Here is a 15,392-nt window from a genome sequence, read left to right as displayed (position 1 = left end):
CGAGGAATCCGAGGTCCTTTCGACTCGGCGTTTTCTCGTATGGCACTGACGTTTCGTCATACCTACTCGCCGCTGCCAGCGGAGAGCCCCCCCCCCCCCCCCCCCCCCCTCCTTCCCCCCGCGTCATTTTGTGACGTGGATACGTGGCCTTGGATTATGGGGCGGTAAAGCTGTTTCAGCTCCCACGTCCGCGTTTCCCTCATTTACACCGTCTTTTTTTTTTTTTGCTCAAAATACGTCGTTGTTGGGACAGTACTTTCATTCTTCAAGTATAATTGTGTTCTCACTCATGTAGTATGTAGTAGCAGTAGTAATGAACTTGATTATCGGAGCAGACGACTTGAATTCCGTCGTTGGCGTAATTTTTTTTTTGTTACTTGTCCGTCATACGTTCGGTTTTTTTTTTTTCAAATCCACTCCAGCGGGCCCTCTATTTTTTCTTTGTTTTTCGATATCTGTCGACGGCGACGGTCAAGTTCCTCTTTTTCTCCGACCGTGACAGTGTGTATTGGCCATTCTAGACTCCGGGCGGTGACGTTTGCTGCGCTCCTAGCCGTTCAGACGGCGTTGAACCTGGGCCTCTTCTAGCGACGCGGCTTGGCGGCTTTTTTTGCTTCGTCTGCGCGTGTGTGCGGGAGAAAAAAAAAAAAAAAGAGGGAGAGGAGAGTCGACGCGGTCGATTGTTCTCTCGCGCCCTCTCCTTCTCGTGAGCTCTTTTCTGTTTGCGCTTTTTTTTTTCTCCCTTTTTGCCCTCGTTGGGCTTTCTCTCTCGCTCGTCGAACGCACTCCGGCGTGCTCCTCCTCTCCGCTGTCCTCTCTTCCCCCTTCGCGGAAAAGGAGAGACGAAAACCGACTGAGGCCGGCCGCTTGCCTCTTTCTATCTGGTGTGGTCACCCTTGGGTATTTTATTCTCTTATTCTTCTTCTTACCTTTCGTCGCCCCCCCCCCTCTCTCCCTTTTTTATTCTGCTCCAGTTTCTCCTCTCCCGCTGTTTTGTGCGCCCGGCTTTGTTCGCGTGCTTCCTTCTTTCATGGCCGCTCCTCTCTTCTCTCTCTCTCGCACGATGGCTGCTCCCTGTTTTGCACTTGCAGTTGTTTTCGTTTATCTCCCCCCTCTCTCTCTCTTTCTGTCAATCGTCTCGCGCAATTTTTCGGTTGTATATAATATATATATATATATCTGTTCCCCCTTTCTGGCGAAGCTGTTGCGTCTTATTGTGGTCGTGCCAGTTTTATATTGTTTTACACCCTACTCTCCATCGCCCTCTAGCTCTCCTCCCTCCTCCTCCTCCTCCGCCATCTCAGCTCTTGTTCCCGCTTCTCGCGATCCCTATGGTTGCAGTTTTCTTGGCTCCTTGCGTGTTTCTTTTTTTGTCTTGTGGCTCCTAGTTGCCTGGGTTCCGATCCAACCGCTTCATTTTCTGTTTGGTTGGTTGCCTGTTGCGTGTACTACGGCCCCCACTCTCCTTTCTCACTTGGGAGTAAGGCGCGTCCAGCGAACTGGTCCCTTTCTTTCACTGCTGAATTCATTGATTGCTTCTTACTTCGATCCTCTGGCGTTCAAGAGCTCTGCGTCCTCGGAGTGGGGCCAGAGGAAACCTGCAGATGGTCCAGAGAAAACCAGATGAAAAGTTCGGAAACGGGTCCAAAAATGGTATCTTGGAGGTCTTTTCAAAGTGCGATGACAGCTTTGTAAGTGTGGCAGATACTGCTGCTGTGATATTTTACGCTAAATTTACGTCGTTATATAAATAAAAACTACTACTTTGTCTTTCACTGCTTTCCTTTCTGCATCTTTTGTCTCTCCCCGCTGCATTCTTTGCCTTCTTTTCTTGGGCCTCATTAGTGTACTTGCGGGATTGATTGCAGTAGGCTGGTGCGGAAACTGGTGATGCATTCGATTTAGATGCACTTCCCATCGGGTACCTCCTTCATCCCGTTTACGCCCCACAATCGGCGTCCTCCGTGGCTGGGATGCACCTGTTCTTACGTGTTCGGTGAAGCACCGCTTACTGCCTCGCAACTATTGCTTTTCCTGACCGTTCGGCGACCGGCTGCGGTGGCTCAGGGGCTAAGGCGTTGTGCTGCTAAGCCCAAGTGGCTGCAGTGGCTGCTTTTCTGATGAAGGCGAAAAGCCAAAATGCCCATGTGTAAAGACTTCGGCGCATGTTAAAGATGCCCAGGTGGGCCCAGTAAACCTCGAGCTCTTCACTACAGCACGCCTCATAGCCCGTAAGTCTTCCTGGCCTTTCGGCAACAAAAAGCAACAGCAAGCCTTTCAATGTAATACCGGCCCGTGTTTCTCCGTGAATAAGGCAGTGTGAATCAGTTCCCTTCCAAGCTGCAGTGGTGGTTCTTTTTTGTGTTTCTCGGTGCATGTAAAATTGAAGGCGATTGTTTGTTTGGTATTTTGGCACTCGCTTAGAGTCGTCAGGCGGTCTAAATCAGCCTGTAGACCTCAGCTGTGGCGCACTTGCATCCAAAATGCCGTTTTGGCTCCGTAAATCCCAGCTTCAATCGGTATTGCGTGTACCTTTTTTTTGTTCCGAGGTCCTACGCAGAGGCTGGACTGGAAGCATCTTTTTGCTGGGCGTTCTTCTAGTTCGATGTCCTTTTCAAGAAGCTCACTTGTGCAGGGGGGGGCTTTGTAGAATGTGTTCTTGTTTGTGCCTACAACTTTTGGCGTTTTCTTTTTTCTTTTTTTCCAAGCAAAGATCCACGTGGCTAGGGTCCCTCCCATGCATTTTTTTCTCGCCTTGTGCTGAGAAAAAAAAATGTGCAAAGTCGCCTCGTGGCAAAGCCGACTTTATTGCAAATTCTCAGCAGAGAATGGCTGCAACTCTTGTTTTAGCAAAACTGTCTCGGCAAAAATTATATACCAAAATTGGCCGCTAAAACTACTTATTGGTATGCCGAGTTTCATCTGCTCCTGATAATCAATTAGTTCGCGGGGAAGTTGTAAATGTTACAGAATTCCCATGTGCTGTCAGTACGGCCGTCCATGAAGGGAGCATAGTTATGGAAAACAGCTGTAACCCTTGTTCAATAGAAACTATCTCAAAACAAATAACAGTCGACTCCCGGCAATACGAAGTCCACGGGGACTGCAAAAAACTTCAAATTATTAATCAAACTTCCAATTAAACAGAACGTCATTGTCGTTAGCACATTGCCATTGTCGTTAAACAGAGAGTACATTGTCGTTAGCTTCCCATCTTGGTTTTGTTCACAATCTCGACTTCCATCAGCAGTTCGAACGTACGACACGGTTTGCCTCGATAGCTTAGACTTATTGCTAAATTTAAAGCCTGAAGCATGCACCACCATACGAACCACTTTCACGGAGCTGTGCGCAGCAAAGAAGGTTAAGGACCTAAACACTGGCACAAGTCTCGACCGACCTGCCGCTTTGTGACTGTGCGCTGCCTCAGTCGCGGTGGCGCTAACATAGTGCAGAGCACCAGGATGTTTTGGTGCTTAAAAATTCTGAAATTTCACCGAGATACGATGGTCACCTCGATGCTTTTTGTTCCAAATAACTTCGAATCGATTGATACTATGTTTGGTCTCAGCTTTGAATTATCGAGTGATTTCTTAATTGAGTGACTTTGAGTAGTCGACCGTATGTGACAGTTGGCTGCTAAGATTGGCTGTTGTCATGCCGATTTTCGTTTGCTTGTCCCTAGTTGGTTCACAATAAAAGAGTTTGTATACCCTTGTTTAAATCTCTGTGTCCAGTGTTAAACAGCTTCGCTGGTCATCCTTGTTCACAGAGTGGAAGTAGCTCACTATCCCCTCTTTCTCTACCCCTGTTTCAGAACCCTTCGGCGCCTAGCCCATTGGGTCAGATGCCGCCCAACGAGGGCATGCCGGGAGGACCGATGCCTCCAGGCGGTTTCTTCCCTGTGAGTACTCGGCCCGCTTCGTCTTTTTTTCCCTTATGCCCGCAACCTTTCCTTGCATACTTTGACTAGAGCCACTGCTGGCCTATTTTCGAAGAGTTTCTTTAACCACCTGTGCTGGCAGGCTTGGCAATGTTGCCTGCCTACTCTGACTTTTAAAAGGTTGGATGTAACGGGAGCTGCCTGCTTCACAGCTAAGTTGCCACCCCTCTGTAAACGTTGAAGGGGGGGGAGTTGTCACAGAGGAAACTCCCAAGTGTGGGGAATATCGGCACAGGGCTTGTGAGATGACAGAACAGATTGCAGTTGTCAACTTTACGGAGCAGAGAAGGAAACGTCGTTTGATGTGTCAGCAGTTATTGCTAGCAGCAGTGAGAGGGAGCTGTTGGCGCACTTCCCGGCCATCTTCAGGCAGCCTTTTGCAAGTGCTCCGGTCGACGCCTTGTGTGCGCGTCTCGGGTGGGCTACTTAGAGCTTTTGTTTGTGCACCCGTCAGTATCGGGATGCTTCTTGATGCATGCTTGGCAACTTTGTATTGCACCAGGCTTGCAGTGTTGTGAGCTGTAGCTATTCTGGGGGCTGTGTGTGCCTGCGTTTCTATTCCCATACATCACGAGGCGAGGTGCTGTAAGTGTAGGACGATCGTAAGGCTGAGTAACCGCAGCTTTTCACACCCATGTGGGAACTGCGTGTGTGCTTGTTTTACGGAGCTTTTTGTGCAGATGTTATCTAAGAGCGGGGCTGGGGCTCTGTTGTGCGCAGATGTAAAGCCTCGTTAAGTATCTGCATGACTGGAGTGCTGTGTGTCGCGCCGACCGGCGCTTGCTGGGGTAAATGTTAAAGAAACTTTGGTGTGTGTGTGTATATGTGGCTGTCAGCTTCGATGTAGCCATGTGTGTGCGTGCGTGATGCTGCAGTTGGGGGGAAGAAGGAAAATGCGAGAGGTGTCTGAGGCACCCTTCTCTCTCTCTCTTCTCTTTCTCTCTCTCTCACTCGTCTCTTTCCTCTTCCGTTTCCTTTTGCTCTGTTACGTTTCTCTCATTTCGCCTTTGTTTTTTCTTCCCTTTCCTTCTTTCCTCTCCTGCTGTGCTGCCTCTACCACCACCCCTTGCTCTCCTTGTCACTCAAACTGACTGCTGGCATCCTGGTCTCAATCCGATCACTGCAATCTTTCCTACCCCTCTCTCTCTAACCCCCCTCTCTCTCTCTATCTCTCGCCCCCCTTCGTGGCGCCTACCGTTTTTTTTTGGGCAACAATAATGGCACCGTGGTGTGGGTACATGCACACACATTCCCGCTTTCGTGCTTGCTGCTGCTTCCGCCGCCGCCGCTGCCGTTTTTTGTCTGCTCGGCTGTTTGTTGCTGCTTGGGGAAAATGCTGCCCCTCGTTCCTCCTGCTGTGGCCATCCCTAACGATTTTTGTTCCCTCCTCCCCCTTCCCTCCTCATTTCCCCTCCCTTGTTGCTGCTGCTTGACCCCCTCCTAACATCCCACCGGCATGATGTGCAACTGTGTACTTCCTCGCAATTCCATAACATTTCCCCATTTTCCCTATAATTCCCTGACACTCCCTGGTTTTCCCTACAATTCCCTAACCTTTCCCTGTTGTGTGCGGGATTCTGCTGACCCGCTTGTTAACCCCAACGCTCTCTCCCACATGCCCTCCCTCTCTTGCTTTGTTACTCTCCCCGCCTGTTTTCTACGATTCTGTTCTGCTTTGTACACTTACGACAAACCTCACCTGTACTTTTTTTCCCCCTTTCCGTACGGCACCCCCGTTTTCTTATCTCTTTTTTTTTCCCTCCCCGACCTTGTTTTCTCTGCTCTGTTTCTCCACCCCCTCCCATGTGGCCGTCACCGTGGTGTGCTGCCCCCCCATCCTCCCGTCGTCCCCCCTACCAGCAGAACTCGCACATGAGGCCCTCGCCGCCACAGCAGCCTGCCAATCAACCGTCCCCTCACCCCCAGCCCCCTCCCCCTCACAGTCAGATGATGCAGAACCAGGTGAGGAAGACGTGCCGCCGTGTGCGTGCGTGTGTGTGCGTGTGTGCGTGCTGCCGCGTGCCGCTGCCTGGCATCTCCCCTCTTTACGCCGTCCCCCCTCCCGTGCCTCCCCCTCGGTTTTCTCTCTCTCTCTCTCTCTCGTTTGAGTTTTTTTTTCCGTCTTTTTCACTTTTTTTGCTCTTTCCGTTTCATTTTGTTGATTTGTGCGCACAATTTTTCCTCCCCGCTGCTTTTGTTTTTTTGCCCCCTTTGATCTTGCTCGGAAGACCATTTGCCCATGGGTTGGCGCTCTTTGGTGTGTGGGTAACACCTGGGTCGTTTTGGTGCGGCGCTGTTCGTAATGGGACTTGTGGGGATTCGGACCACGTAAATGCGGAATCCGTAGATGCCTTGGATTCCTCGTAGATGCCACGTAGAAGCCTTGGCTGTTGCATTAATGAAAAAAAAAAAAGGCTGGTAAGAGTGGAATGTGCATCAGCGTCCAAACGCTGCGTCCTCCGGACACCTGGGGGAGAAAAACAGCGCACCACGAAATGATGAAGGTCTGAAGTGGTGTGGGAGCAGCCGTTCCTTCCGCCTGCTCTGTCTGTTGCTTCGCTTTTTGCACTGCCCAGCTATTGCGCCGAATGGCTTGCCATTTTCTCAGCGGAGTGCAATGGCCGAAGCATCCCCCGCTAAAGTGAAAAACAGTAGCGTTGCTGGAGCCAGTGAAAGCCTGCTGCTCGCAGATACAAGTTGTGTGTGTTGTGCTGAAACTCCTTTTGGAAATATTTTTGTGGCCTGTTCATTGAGACTGCTTTGGGGGGTGCTGTATAGCCTCGCTTGCATGTGACAGCTGTACTATTCGAGGAAGGTCGGTCATGTTTGCAGCGACCCGAATGCTATCTAGTGTGTTGACGTAATCGCTAGCGACCGTGAGAGAAAAAAATCGGTGAAGGGAAAGTTCTGTAACCCCGTCTTACGGCGGGCGTGCCAAATTCAAACCTCTGGGACGGCGGTAAAGCACTGCCCCAACAGATGGCGTGTAATGCAGCAGACTGGTCCTGATAACTGTATCGTGTTCCACGTGTAAAGGCAAAGCTTACGCTTACTGCAAATTAAATTCTTTGTCTTTCAATTGTAGGGTTTATTAGATTCGAAGCATGGAGGTGTCTTTTTTTGTTGTTTTCGGACCTCCCTCATTCAAACACTGAGAGGGGGAGGGGGGAATGGCTTAAAATCAGGGTGGTCAGAAATTTTTAAAAATCGCTGTAATCTAGAATGCTTCGCTTCAGCACATCAAGTGGTTGTGGGCAAATGGTCTTCTCTCTCTCTCTTCATTTTCCAGTCTACTTTCTAAATTTTTTTGTTTTAAAATTGTATTGTAATATTTTAAAAACTTTTAAATGCTTTTGATCGCTGTTTTTCCTCACACACCAAAACACACCTCCCTTGTTGCAGTATCAGTTTGAAGCCTGTACTGCCTCTGTCTGTCTCTCTCTCTCTCTCTCTCTCTCTTTGTTGCGGTGATCTTGGTATTTTTTTATTGTTTGTACTCTCACGTGTGGAATTTGCAGCCTGCCTTCGCATTATATTTTTCTTTCTTCTCTTCAGTTTGTGCAATTTCTCGCGAAATGGTTTGACAGCGACAGACAGAAATGCCAGGTGCCTTCTATTAGAAGGGCTGCCCCTAATCTGGGATACCTGCAAAAAAAAAAAAGCCCAGTCTCAAAGCCTTGACGAAGTTGTTGCATAGTTCATTTTGTCAAGGAGTTCGGTTAGCCTGGTAGATGACCCGTAACCTCTCCCTGTGACAGGGAATCAGTTCCTCTGTGACATTGTCACCGCAGCTTTGGCGTAAGCCGTTTTACCCGGAGATGCTTGCTGTGATGGAGTGTTGTGCATTTGTAGCGGTACTGTACTGGCGGTACTTGCGCAGCTGGGTTTGGAGAGATGGGATGAGGTTTATGGGAGAGAGGACAATTGTAAAACTGAGTCCCAGATGTGGAGAGATGATATGAGGACAGGTGGGGCACTACTGTAATTTTGTTTGCGAGTCCTGTAGTTTGGCCGGACACTTAAAGGAGCCATGAAGAAAAAACACAAGTTTGGTTCATTTGAAAGATTGGCTCGTTAGAACCATACTGACACCACTTTTAACATAAACTTCACTCAAATAAGCTATATAATATGGAAAAAAAGTGAATGGCCGTGCGACCCACTAGCTGATTCCCCAAAACAGAACCTATGATATCATATGTGCTAGCTCTGCATTTGGCTGAGGTTGGCAAAAGCAAACGCAAATTAGGCAGAATGAGCTATTTGCGCTTAAATTTAGGGCACATTCTTTTTATAGCAGTATGAGTGTAGGGGTGAACAGTGTAAGTTACGAAAGTACACATAAACATTGAAGCACCGATGGATGCGTACTGCTGTGGGCACTGTATGCACCATGCTTGTTTTAGCTGAATAGCGCTGCAGCGCTTTGCGGTGGTTGTCTCAGACGACATTGGCCGATTGGCGCAAGCAACAGCGTCTTACATGAGCATATTTCTTGAGCGAACACCATGTTTCACGAAACGATTATTTTCTACCTTAAAAACAAAGCAAAGGCAGAACATGGCCTGCCGCGGTATGGCGGCGCCATCTAGGTTGACTAATGGCAAACAAGGCTCCGAAGCAGCTTGAAGACCTGTTGTTGTGATTTCATTGCAGATATTACGAAAACACACGATTTGGCGGGAGGATCAAAATTTCAACTTAATTTGACTAATTTCTTTGTGAACAAAGCATTGTTTGCTTCCGGACAAGCTCTGGGGGCACTATAAAGCACTCAATTTTTCGAATAAAACAAACGTATTTTGTCTGCGTGGCCACCCCTTTAAGCACAGCGGAGTGACATATTCTAGCTTTCTAAAGTCCAATGTATCGAGTGTCATATTGGGTATCATGCTTGCTGTAGTCCCCTTTACCTCTCTCTCACCTGCTCTGGTTTGCAGCTTTTTTAAAAGCCTTACATGGAGTGATAGAGCACGTGTGGGGCTTAGTATTGCTATTTTATTTTATTTTTTTATTATTATTTGGGGGGGGGTTCACCTGGCAAAACTTTTTTGAGTCATTGCAGCAACGCGCGTGCTTTTTGTTTTTCGGGTATGAACAAATATATTCGAGGTTTGCGAGGTAGGGAGAAAATATTTTGGTCGTTCAATCTGCATTCGATCCAAGGAGAAGTTACCGGAAATGCCCAGACCAGCCGGATTTCCAATGCTTGAAAACGATTTTTTTTTTTCGACGAGACTGGGCGTGCTTTGGTCGACACAGTGGCTGCTTAAAATACCTGGCATCACTTTTCGGAAATTTGGGTATTGGTTTTGCAGTTCACGGACTTTATTAAATTGTTTCCTTAACGTAGGGACTACTTTCTGTTACAGCAGGTGGCCTTGTCAGGGGCGGTAATGAACCGCCACAAGCCCATTGTGGCAATTTTGGGTCGGCAACTCTGAAAGCAAGGATATATGCCTGTGCTACAAATTTTTACCCGAAAATTAAATGTTTTATTCGCAGCTAAGCTAACACGAGGGCTGGGAAACATTCATGGCCTAGTTGTTAACCCTGCCTCTTACCCTTTCTTTTGTGTTTGTGCTTTTTTTTTTTTTGACGATGAAGAAATTGTCGGTGCATGATTTCGTAATTTGACTCAGTTTTTTTTTTCTTGTCAAATACTCGTATTGAGTGCAGTTTTAAGGTTTCAGTATTCACACACCGCTATTTTGTTTCGTCGTCGTGTTATTTTAAGGCTGTAATCATAAAATAAGTGCTAAGGATTTACTCGCTTGAGCGCTACCGCGACATGGTGCAGTGTGTGGCATCGTAATTGCTTTTTGAATCTTGTTTATCGCACTCATTAGGCACGCGTCTAATGGCTTTTGTGGGCGCCTTGCGGTTAGATCTGGATGCGGGTTTTTTGTTCAGGGCTGCTCTCTTTTTGCCGCCCTCTTCTCCAATGCGGCACTTTTTTTTATAAATTAGGCAGGTGTGTTGTTACTCTTGCGGCTAGCTCATGCAGCATGTGTGGAAGAGACGAGACAAGCCAAGTCATATCGTGGAACACAGAGCACGGGTTAGGTGTGTTTGGGATATGAAACGAGTTGGTCGTAGTGACAAACTAGCGCGTGTTTGAAAAGGTGGCAAAACCTGACATCTACATCTCCACTGTCGAATTACGCACGAGAGATGGAGACGAAGAAAAAAAAAAGTGTAGGCACAAGTTGTTGTCCACAACAATTTGTGGTTTGTAGTACCAGTGTTCTGCTATGAGCGTACTGTAGATGAAGATGAGTTTGCTTGGCATGTGTACGAGTCCTTTGGCTTGGGGCGTCAGGCATTAATTTGTGGGCCTTTGAAATTGCGAATAGTGCTCGAAGAAAGGTGACTTGTACGAAAACTTTCGACGCCTTGCAGTCTTCTGACAGCAACATAAGCAAGCTCAGAAGGGCGGGTTGCTTTTACAGTTTATAATTTATCTGGAGAAAACGCAATTACAATAGTTACGTGGGGGGAAAAAAAAAGAAATTTGTCGGGAATACATTGTTGTACACAGCACAACCTCGTTACAGCAGACCTGGATAGCGGTCATGATTTCAGTGTGCTACAAAAGAATTGTGAACAATCCAAATACTGTTACCACAGACTTTTATGGAATCGTAAATAAAATCTGTTATAACGAGACTTCGGACATTTTAACTGTTACAAACGGATCAAACAATAAAGGTATGCTGGTCATTTCACAAGGTTCAGTTTCAACTAGAACAGGTTGGTAATTAAGGCCGACAAACATTCAGGATAACTTTGGTTTTCCAGTGGTTTCAGCCTCTTGCGACACCATGAAGCACGCCACAAAATCACACGCGTGAATATTTTTGCACACTTGCTGGGCTCCTGCTGTACGGCGCCCCCTCAATCTTCTCATTCACTCATACTATTATTACTCTCTTTGACTTCTTCAACGTACACTTGCATTTCCATTGTCTCCACATGAATATAAGCGTAGTGAAAGTTAAGGCCTCATTGCTAAGCTTGGAGATTTAGCCATCTACATTGTATGGGGGCATAATTTTTTGTTTCAATGATGGTAATTTTAAATCCTATCACTTGACTGCCAGGATATCGAAGTTACGCATACTGCAAGTGTATGAAAAAAAGTTTCACTTCTAGTAATTCACAATCATTTTTCAATGTTTCAAGTTGTTTTCATTTGATGACTACTGTAAGGCAGAAATGCAAACAGTGCAAAAACACATCAAATGAAAAATTGACAGCACTGAAAAAAATTCCACTGTAGAGGTGAAAAGATGGGCTTGCGAACCTTTTAAACTGATCTGTTATATCTGAATGTATGTTGTGAAAGTCCACAGTAAAGGAAGTTTAATCAATTTCACAGATAGAAATACCAACCGAGCATCGCAAATTGGTGTGCTGTATCCAAATATCTGTTGTAAGCATATCTGTTGTAATGTGTTGTAACGGGGTTACACTGCATTATTAGAGATCCTGTGTGGCCTTGGTTGCAATTGGCGGCGTCTCGTTCTGCGTCTTCTGAAAACTGAATGGTAGCACTGGAAAATTTCTGCCTTATTTGCTTGCTCCCAAGCACCCTCGGTCACGCAGCAAATGCCGGGGAAGCCTTAAATGCCTCCCCCGTCTTTGTGACAAAAAAAAGAAACCTGCCTTGCCTCTGATGTTCTCCTTGCAAAAAAGTTGACATTTGGTGGACCAGGTGTCCTCATCTGGTGACTGGCTGGCCACCTTTGTATTCGCCGCCACAGGCAGAGGGCCAGTCGTGGTCTGTTGTTGTTTACGGGAGGTTGCCCCGGTTTTCCTTTTTTTTTTTCCCTTCTTTCGCTTTTGTGAATGCGTGCATGCGTGTGAGTGTAGCATGCCGGCCTGGGAGGCGACGCGTGCTGGAGGTGTCCTTTTAGAGGGCCGTCTTTTCGCAGCCGTTCATGTCGCCGCGGTACCCCGGCGGGCCGAGGCCGGGTGTTCGGATGCCACAGCAGGTCGACTTCAACGTGAGTACAGCCGCCACCCCGCAAGCTGGCTTCGAGCCTTCTTCGTCCGTTGGTCTCGTGTCTTCTCCCTCTCTCTTTCTGTCTGTCCGTGTGCGTTTCTGCGTGTCTTATCTCTGTTGGTCCCGATCCGTCCTCGTTTGAGAACTAGTGTGGGAACGCTGTTGTCAGCTGTGAGGTGTCTTCAGTTTGGCTGCATTTGCTGAACTCGTTCACCCGCCACTGTGGCTCGGTGGCTGAGGCGCCGTGCTGGTGAGCAGCCCAAGAATGCTGGTTGCTGCACGACGCTGAATCCTGAATGGGTTCAGAAAGTGCGGGCCAAATCGAAGAGACCCATGGTTGTGGTGTGGTCATGTTCGCGTAGACACCTTTTAATACCAATGTGGATCTGACATGAAATTTCTAACCTGAGATAACTTTGCAGAAAGCTTCGCTTGTATGTGGAGATAGCCCGCCACAAAGTTTTAACCGTAACTGTTCAGCAGAGTATTTTTTAAATCACTTTAGTTCTTTGTGCACGCGAAAAAGGTCAGAGCGGATACCCTTTCAACATCGGCATCAGCGTGACGCGACGAGCACCGCGCACCAACCTGTTGGCGTCAGGGCTTTCGAGATGTAGCTGAGGCGCTGGCTGACCCGCAGGGTGGCTCAGTGGCTAAGGCGTTGCGCTGCCGAGCACGAGGACGCGGGTTAGATTCCCGGCCGCAGCGGCGTCTTTTCTGATGGAGGCGAAAAGCAAAACCGCCCGTGTGTACGAGATTTCGGCGCACGTTAAAGATCCCCCAAGTGGTCAAAATTAATTCGGCGCCCTCCACTACGGCACACCTCATCGCCTTCATTGCGTCGGCACGTTAAACCCTACAATCAATCAATCAATCATTCAATCAAGGTGCTGGCTGCTATTTGTGTGTGCTGCTCCACCTTGTGCATCACGTCACAGTTTTTGGGACTGGCATCATGCTGCCCGGGCACGCACGACGAGAACAGTGACATCAAGAGCGTCCTTCTGTCATGGCGGCCGCCTCTGTCTTTCTTTCATTGAAGCTGAAACTGACATGAATAAACGAGGCCGCAAACAATTATTTACGCTGCAATCGATCATCTAATGTGCCATTCTGTGATCAGTCGGCTGGTAAGCACCAATAGCAGTGGAAAAAAAAAAACGTGACACAAAAATTTCTGTTCAGTAATGGCCACGTTGTGGCTGCGGTTCTCTGAAAAAGGGGGAATAGAAATGCCCATGTGACGAGACGCTGGCACGAGCGAGTGATCCCCCAGTGTCCCAAGTTAGTCCCTAGGATCGCTCCATGTCCCTAGTTAGTCCCTAGTTAGTCCCTAGGCATGGATGTGGTGCCTGTAGGCGTACCGTTTATGCGTGCATAATCTCTCTTTGCTCTAATCTGTCAGCCGTAGCTAAAGCTGTCGGAGTGTTTGTGCAAGGTCGGGCTGTTCTTCCTTCGCTGTCACGTATTCGCAAGTGATGCCGATGATGTTGCGCGGCTAGTTGTTTCTAAGGGAGACCATGGTTCCTCTCTCCAGCCCCCTGGTGGCGTTCCTGGTCAACCCATGATGCCGAACAGCATGGACCCAACGCGGCAAGGTATGCACTTGTTCCTGTTCAAAGCGTGCACCGATTGCCCAGTCTGTCATCACTTTCTGCCAATTTCTTCGCGGGAGAGGACCAACTTGATCATGTTAGCTTGGAAAGGACATTTGGGGCAGATACGATGGCTAGCAAGAAGGGTCGCCTTGTTGTCACTTTCCGCCTTTTCATTAGATGCGGTAGTAATGTGAGATAAGCACACATTGGCTTTTTATTTTAAGTGCAGAGCACTTTAGGGGCTTGCCTTGTCGTCGTAGCTCGCTCGCTGGACCCAAGTAGAGCCCCACGGCGTCCCATCGTAGCGGCTGTCATCGCGGTGTCCCACAGAGGCTTCTAAAGCCAAGTGGTTTGTAGTCATAAGCGTTCGAAACTCGTGAACCGCTGGTGCTTGTCATACATCTCCCCATTGTTTAGCGCCAAGAAAACCGCAGGTACACTTGAGGCAAAATATGCGTAATTAACCGCCAGCACACGCATCCATTTAGTCGGGAATGCTCGTTGGGTTGCTTTTTCCGGTAGTAGTGAAAAAGAGTGGCAGTGCAACCAACGCCGGCACGTGCGGGAGGAAAAGCGAGCACCCACTGGTGCAGTTTCAGCCAGGGGGCGCGTGAGCACTGCGAAGGCGGGAAATTTGAATTGCATTGGGGGGTAGAAGTGAGCGGATATTGGCGTCACAGCCCATATGGCGAATCAATGCTCTGCACTTCCGACAGCTTTCACATTGATTGGAACGGCTTGAATTTTTAAAAATTTTTTCCTTCAGCCCCAAGGGTCACCAGAGGTGTGCTTACAGGACTTTTGCCGCGTACCAACCTCCCCTTCTGTGCATTACAGTTTTTTTTTTTGTCCAAACACTGCTGTAATGCAAAAAGCTGGATTTGCCACAAGCTGAATTTTGGTCGCATCTCCATGCAATGTGTCCGATTTTAATTTGATTCAAGAACTACAAAACACATGCCAGAAACCTCAGACGTGTGAAGTGTACAAACAATACAAGAGGGGTATTTACGGCCGGGCAAAAATGAAAGGTCGTTCGCTGACAAAAATTCTTGTTGTGCAGCTCATCGTAATTTATCTTTGACAACCTGCTACCTTACCCGGCTGTTGTAGTCCTCGGATTTCTGCTGTGTGTATCTTGTTGCTGGGTTGTCCGTAGGAATTGTCTTGGAAGGCTGTTTCAGCACCCGTTAGGGGGAACGTATGAAGGTTTATGAATTAAATTGCCCTAATGAAAGCTCACCCTGCGTATTAGTTTATTTATTTACCCAGTTTTCTTCTCTGGCTCTCGCAGGTGACGGAGGCGAGTTTGCTGGTTGGCAAGGTGAGGGAAGCCTTTGAGCACGGTCGTGACATACTGTCTTGCGTGTTGCGTTTCTGTGCTCCGAGAACGGAGATGGGGAATGGAACAGTGTTAGGTTGTGTTGTGCCTGAATGCAGAAGTGGATGGGTTTGTGAAAGACTCTGTCCCCTCTCCCTTTTCTGACCCCCCCCCTTCCCCCCCTTCGCATTGCAGGACCTCCTTCGATGAACCCCATGAACCCTAGGATGAATCCTCCCCGGGGACAACCTCTCGGGCCCATGAACCCCGGGGTGAGTAGTGGGGCTGCTTCTACAATTGCCGCTTGGGATGTGACGAGTGCACTAGAGTAGGGGTAGCCGCACTGTTGGGGTAGTGCTAAAAGTGGTGGGGTGAGAGGATCAATTGCTGTGCACATGAAAGCGCTGAGAAGCTGTCTTGGCAGTGTGACGGGATGGAATTTTTCAGGTGTCTTCCTTCGTTTGAAGCCACGAGGAATTTATTTGTTTGTTTTATCGCCGCTTGAGGCACGTCTCATGTCTG

The 15,392-nt window shown here is 48.1% G+C and overlaps 1 protein-coding gene across 12 annotated transcripts in view; it reads left to right on the top strand.

The window, feature by feature from the left end:
* The window catches only part of Ssdp (Sequence-specific single-stranded DNA-binding protein), a 96,376-nt gene that overhangs the window by 57,262 nt on the left and 23,722 nt on the right, over positions 1 to 15,392 (top strand). For 5 of the 12 annotated variants that reach the window (XM_077692720.1, XM_077692718.1, XM_077692725.1 and 2 more), the window contains exons 6-11: positions 3,818 to 3,904; positions 5,804 to 5,905; positions 11,863 to 11,952; positions 13,489 to 13,549; positions 14,844 to 14,873; positions 15,066 to 15,142. In XM_077692720.1, coding sequence (XP_077548846.1) covers positions 3,818 to 3,904; positions 5,804 to 5,905; positions 11,863 to 11,952; positions 13,489 to 13,549; positions 14,844 to 14,873; positions 15,066 to 15,142 — 447 coding nt within the window. The remainder of the gene's footprint in view (positions 1 to 3,817; positions 3,905 to 5,803; positions 5,906 to 11,862; positions 11,953 to 13,488; positions 13,550 to 14,843; positions 14,874 to 15,065; positions 15,143 to 15,392) is intronic. The other 7 variants (XM_077692722.1, XM_077692727.1, XM_077692721.1 and 4 more) reach the window with 5 other exon arrangements.

This window comes from Haemaphysalis longicornis, unplaced genomic scaffold (assembly GCF_048455015.1).
Source record: "Haemaphysalis longicornis isolate Haplotype H1 unplaced genomic scaffold, Haemaphysalis longicornis Haplotype H1 scaffold_12, whole genome shotgun sequence".
Classification (NCBI taxonomy): domain Eukaryota; kingdom Metazoa; phylum Arthropoda; class Arachnida; order Ixodida; family Ixodidae; genus Haemaphysalis; species Haemaphysalis longicornis.
Note: the sequence above shows the minus strand (reverse complement) of the source record. Positions and strands in the feature narration are given on the sequence as shown.